This window comes from Triturus cristatus, chromosome 2_2 (assembly GCF_964204655.1).
Source record: "Triturus cristatus chromosome 2_2, aTriCri1.1, whole genome shotgun sequence".
Classification (NCBI taxonomy): Eukaryota; Metazoa; Chordata; class Amphibia; order Caudata; family Salamandridae; genus Triturus; species Triturus cristatus.
This window is the reverse complement of record NC_140582.1, coordinates 551105431-551111430: the sequence shown is the minus strand read 5'-3', so window position 1 is coordinate 551111430 and position 6000 is coordinate 551105431. Positions and strand designations below refer to the sequence as shown.

The 6000-nt window shown below is 37.9% G+C and overlaps 1 protein-coding gene across 2 annotated transcripts in view; it reads right to left on the bottom strand.

Moving 5' to 3' along the window:
* Positions 1 to 1361: 1361 nt before the first annotated feature.
* The window catches only part of RBM46 (RNA binding motif protein 46), an 836305-nt gene continuing 831666 nt past the window's right edge, over positions 1362 to 6000 (bottom strand). The window contains exon 6 of one of the 2 annotated variants that reach the window (XM_085643272.1): positions 1362 to 2101. In XM_085643272.1, coding sequence (XP_085499398.1) covers positions 1923 to 2101 — 179 coding nt within the window. In that variant the 3' untranslated portion in view covers positions 1362 to 1922. The remainder of the gene's footprint in view (positions 2102 to 6000) is intronic. The other variant, XM_085643271.1, reaches the window with a different exon arrangement.

Below are 6000 nucleotides of genomic sequence, written 5' to 3'. Positions count from 1 at the left end.
CGGCCTGAATGGTGAGCGCAACATCGGCCCTCCCTCATGCATGGCACAAGCATGCCTATGTTTATGCTAGGCAGCACACACGGCTTTGGTGTTAGGAGAGAGAAAAAGCGCAACATATCTTGGTAGATTTAGCGCATTTCTACTGTCTCCATTTCATGTAAAGCAGTAGCTTTGCCTGAGGCCCTGCATTGCATGAAACATTGGTATATATGCCATTATGTGCTATTTCAGTAATGACTATATTCAATTCAGTATAGGTCATTCAACAAGAATATGCATTATTCAAATCATGCATCAAGTGGCTATTTATTCTGCTGTGTATCATGTATGTTTTGAAACACTTTAATATTTTATTTGGTGTGTTACATTAATTTTGCTACATGCTATGATGTCAAATGTATACAGCTGTAATTTTGACATTAACTGCTTTCCCCAGTTCAATCCTATGAAGTCATTGTTGCTTAGTTTTTAGTGTGTAAATCTTACCTACGCTGCATACACATACACATTCTAACCTCTTCTTTGTGCAATTTGCTACCTAGTAATACCCGGGCTTCTCAACACAAGCTCTTATTCAGGGAAGACCTGAAGAACTTGCTGCTTTCTAACTGCTATTACCAATCTGAGTCATTTATGTACTAACAATGCTCAGAGGTCATTAATTGTATAACTGAGTTAAAATCACATCCCCAAGTATTACCATTTCAAACCACAAACCAGACAATATATATAATGCCACCATGTATCACACAGTATTGGCATCCACCACAAAAGCACATGCTGAATAAACATTATCACAAAGAAATGTTTTAAATAAAACATCAACCCTTACAAAAAGAGTAGGTTTTTAGCTTGTGATTGAAGTCTGTGTTTTAATCAATTGAAAAGATAATGCATGCTTAATACACAGCTGTTGACACGTTTGCAGCTTCCTAAAGTTTATCAATATATTTTATAATTTTTCTTAACACGCTTCCCTGCTTGGTGTGTTCAGAGCAGTGCAGTGATTCACTTTATAATCATCACTTTCCAGCACCCTGTTACCCTACAATCTTTACCCCTAGACCTCCATGGGGAACTGGGTCACAGGGCAGATATTTTCCCAAAGTAAGCATCTCTTAAACAATAAACACACTGAACAAAAAAATAACATTCTTTAATAGGCAGACCAAATTTAATGACAGCTTTTGAATCCAAGCAGAGTTATTGAACAACACATGATTTCAACAATAAAAACACATCGCAACTTTCCCTATTGTAATACATCTACATATTGTTAATGTAACAAACACTAAATACGTTTAACAGATTAAACTGTGAATAAATGACCAAAAATAAGACATTTTAGTGACTATTTGTAAACTCCATCACATAAATGAACAAAAATAAAGGTAAATAAGCGTGTTCGCCGTCACTTGTCAACAAATATTATTACAGCGCTAGTTTGAAACGTTATGTCTGAAGTACAGCAAAATACTTAAAACAAATAAACCTCCACCACTTGTTTCATAATACATAGAAAGCTAATTTTGCAAACATAACATTTCCTGATAGTAGAAGAAAATAGATATCAATGGTAGTAGATGTTTCGGTTTAAGAAGAAGTAATAGGAAATCAATGGATCTCAATGTTCCCACTCAATTTGATAAAATACATTTTGGTTAAGACAAGAATGAATTGTAGCTACTGCCATTAGCAATGCCAATAGAAAACATATAATGCCTGTTCAACTTTATTATGTGGCAAATTCAGCAAACGCAAGCTTCTTAATAACATGACAATGTCACCATTTACAATAAATATATTTTTTCTTCAAGATCTGCACATTCCATCAAAAAGGTAAAATAAATTACATTTGTGTTATCATTTATAAAGAAACATCAACAGCACTACGTCATTATTATCCAAATCCAACTTTATAGTCAGAAGAAAGAGGCCTGATTGGAAATATATAAGCACTGTCCAAAATGGATGACATTAAACAGAGGTATTGTTGGTGACAAGGGATAAGAGAAAGGTCTTTTTGAGTATGGAAGATCACTTGTTGTCCCAGACTGCTGGCCTGTAGTAACACAAGAAATTATATCCACTGAGTAGTAATCTGAAAGAAAAATGTGTTAGTAAAGCAATTTAACAAAAACCATGCAAGGTCATACATTTATCTTCATTTACACAATATGCAAAAAATATGATATGAAAAAGAATGCTCGTATTTAAAAGTTAACCATTAAAGTGGTTCTTTTAATTGTATACAGTACACAGCCAGTACACAGGAGTTCAGGCCATCAGAATGCAAAATACAGACCACTTTAGGTAGTAAAAAAGGCTTGTAAAAAAGTGCAATACAACATTGTCAAGGCCCAATCTTACACCATGCCTGCTCCTTGGCAGAGTCCCATTCCAGGCTCTTTAAAGAGGATGAATTGGAGACATGTAATGACAATATATCACCTGCAGGAAAGAAGACTTTGGAATACTAGAGAAAAAATGGTGATTCGAATGCACTTAATTACATGCACACATTGAAATTCTCCTGTATTGATATCTTCCACAGATTCACATGGTTGAATCTTCCTCGTCGGTAAGATGGGATTCCCACCATTATTATAATAAGTACTTGAAAGCAAAGCATTCAATAGTAAAGCATAAAAAGTGACATTGGTCATTCGATTAGTCTTTTAATTCACACAGAATTTCATCTGAGCCATCTGGTGACCCTTCCTATGTGTTTGAGGATCTGTTATCTCTAGTGTAAACAGTGCTGGATTACCCTAGATGTGAAGAAATATATAAAATTCAACATGGTCAGGACTAAGGGGGCCACTTAAGAGTTTCAGTGGGCGCGGATCACTGCCATACATTGGCAGTGGTTCTGCTCCCAACTCCCCAACGTGTAGTTCCTATTTACAAGTTAGAGGGAACAGCAGGGTGCTTTGCCATCAGAAACCCTTGACCTTTCGGCCTGTCTGTTTCTTAGCTTTCAGGTCATAGTGATGGATGCCCCACTCTTTTAGTGTGCAGGGAATGTTGTTCATTTTCTCTTCCACGGTCGTCAATGACAGACCCGGGCAGGGAAACCTCAGAATGGCCCCTGCTTGCAAGGAGAAAACTCCTTGCATATCAGAGCGATAGCATTTTTGTTTTAATGACCCAAAGTCAGCTTTTGGAGATTGTTTCAGTAAAACAAAAAGAGTCAAGTGAGCAACAAACACTCAGGCCCATTTACATACTTCGCCTTCAGTTCATCCGTCAAAGTGGTTGATGCACTGAAGACGATGAAGTGAAGACGGAATCTCATAATATGGCAAGTGGTCCTCCACCAGTTGAGCAGAGGTCTGGCCTATTTTATATACCAATTTTGAAGAAATTTAATGACAGGTATGTAACCTTTCCTATCCCCAGATAACTAGTTTGGAGATTCTTGACTCCCATTTGATGGCAAGCTTCTGTTTGACCCTTGTACTCTCAATATTTTGGCCAATTTCCAAAAAGTAACAATTATGGTACATGTTTCTAAAAGACTTTCCCTTGTGGGTTGGGCTCTGGTACATCCCACCCTTACTGGGTTGTACAGTAAAGTCTTTATTGGATTCTCTTGTAGATATTTGAAGCACCAGTCTGTGTCTTTTTCACAATCTGTTTCTGAGCATATTTTCCTGTCTGTAGTTGTTCTGAAATTCCTAGCTTGTTGCTGCACTAAATATTCTGTTCCTGTAACATAAGTTTATTTAGGATCCCAGTTTTTGGTATGAGACCCATTTGTGGACTTCCAATGAGTTATGTTACACTATATTTCCTCTTACTTGGTATCATTATGAGAGCCTTGGTTCAAGCAATTATGAATTGTGATGGCAACTAATTCGACTACTGTCCTGTAACGACTGTTCCTCATGGGCTTGGTATTATCGTAGCAGCTTTATTCCTTTTGGAGTTTCTGCCCTTCAATGGCTTAGAGGTGCCCCCTTTGCCTACAGTGCTGTCAACATGTATCTTCTCCAGTATTGAATCTTTCGTAGATTCACATACTTGAATCGTCCCTGTCATCAAGGTGGGAGTCCCACAGTAATTATAATAAATAGTGTAAAGTAAAACATTGAATAGTAAAACTTACATAAGTGACAATGGTAACCTTTTCAGATCATTTTAATAAGAACCAGACTCCAGCCAATCAGAGAGCAGCTCCTGGATCACTTTTTCCCTCAAGGACCACCGTACCTCAGATTTCTCAGCACTAGTGTAAAAGTAAAACAAATGAGGTAGCCAATGAGGTGAGCTACTTTAATGGGGAGTATGGAGGGTTGAATGAGAATTTATGAAAGATATCAATACTGGAGTGTCAAGAGGGTACAGGTAAGTAACTTATTCTTTCTCCAGTATTGAATATTTCACAGATACACATGAGTGAATCCAAAGAGCAAGCAGTGAAATATTAGACAGCATATGCTACAATGTGCTGGTGGGAAGTGCATAATCATAAACAAAATTAATATTAGATACATAAAGGATAACTCACCTCATTAGAATAGATGGAGAAGAAAAAACTAGTTACTTACCTGTACAATATGGTTCTCCAGTATTATCTTTCATAGATTCCCATGCTTGTATCTTCCCCGTCGTCATGGTGGGAGTCTCACGGTAACAGAATGACCATAGCAGTACTAGAAAAAACTGCATAGCAAAATCCCATAGGGAATCATATTATTTGGTAACCAAACCTCATCATTATTTGGTCCAAAACTCAGCCAATCAGCTGCCAGCCCTGACATCACACTCCCCAGCAGAGCCATCCTACCTCAGATTTCCAGCCCCAAGTGAGAGACAAGGATATATCTAGAGATAAACAGGTTCTACCTGAGAAATGGGGAGGCGGGCGGGCCGCATGTGAATCTATGAAAGATAATACCGGGAGAACCATAGTGTACAGATAAGTAACAATTTTTTTCTCCAGTATTCAATCTTTCATAGATTCACATGCTTGTATCAGAATAGCGAGCAGTACTTATACCAAACTGCGTTTCCAGGATAGAACCCCAAATAGTCTGTGGGCTCTGCTCTTCTGTCTAGAATATTAACATTCATAAAAGTATTCAAAACACTCAAGAAAATAAATAGTTAGGTAGACTTAGATACATTTGCAATATGTATACCAGAACATATATATATATATATATATATATATATATATACATCTTGATAAATACCTTATTGAAATAGATGACGTAGAACTGCCTGTCCCACTGCTGCATCCTCTAGTGTCTAGTGAAGGTGTGCACATTTTTCCACGTCGCTGCTCTGCAAATGTCCGGCAAAGACACTCCTGCAAACAGAGCCGTAGAAGTTGCCATCTTTCTCGTAGAATGCGCGTGCACCTTGGATTGTAGAGGTTTTCCAGCTTTGATATGACACAAGGAAATGGCCGAAGTTATCCACCTTGAAATACTAGATTTGGAGAGCACTAAACCTTTCCTGGGACCAGAGAAAGCTACAAAAAGTTGGTTTGTTTTTCTGAAAGATTTTGTTTTATCAATGTAGAATTTTAAACACCGTTTAATGTCTAAAGAGTGTAGGGCTCTTTCCACAGATGACGAAGGATCTTTAAAGAATGTAGGTAACACTACAGGCTCATTCAGATGAAAATTGGATGGGACCGTAGGAATTAACTTTGGATTCGTTCTAAGGATAACTCTATCCCGTCGGAATTGGAGAAAAGGTTCTGCAATTGAGAAGGCTTGAATTTCGCTGACCCTTCTTGCCGACGTGAGAGCTAATTGTAAAGCCACTTTCCATTAAATGAACTGTAAATCCTCCTTATGTACTGGTTCAAACGGCGGTTTCATGAGCTGCGTAAGAACCATATTAAGCTGCCAAGAGACTATTGGGCGTTGCACCGGGGGAAACATCCTGAAGAGTCCTTTTGAGAAATTCTTTTATCTCTCTTTGAGACCAAAGAGATGGACGGTCAGGATCTCTCGTATACCTTGAGATAGCGGCCAAATGCAC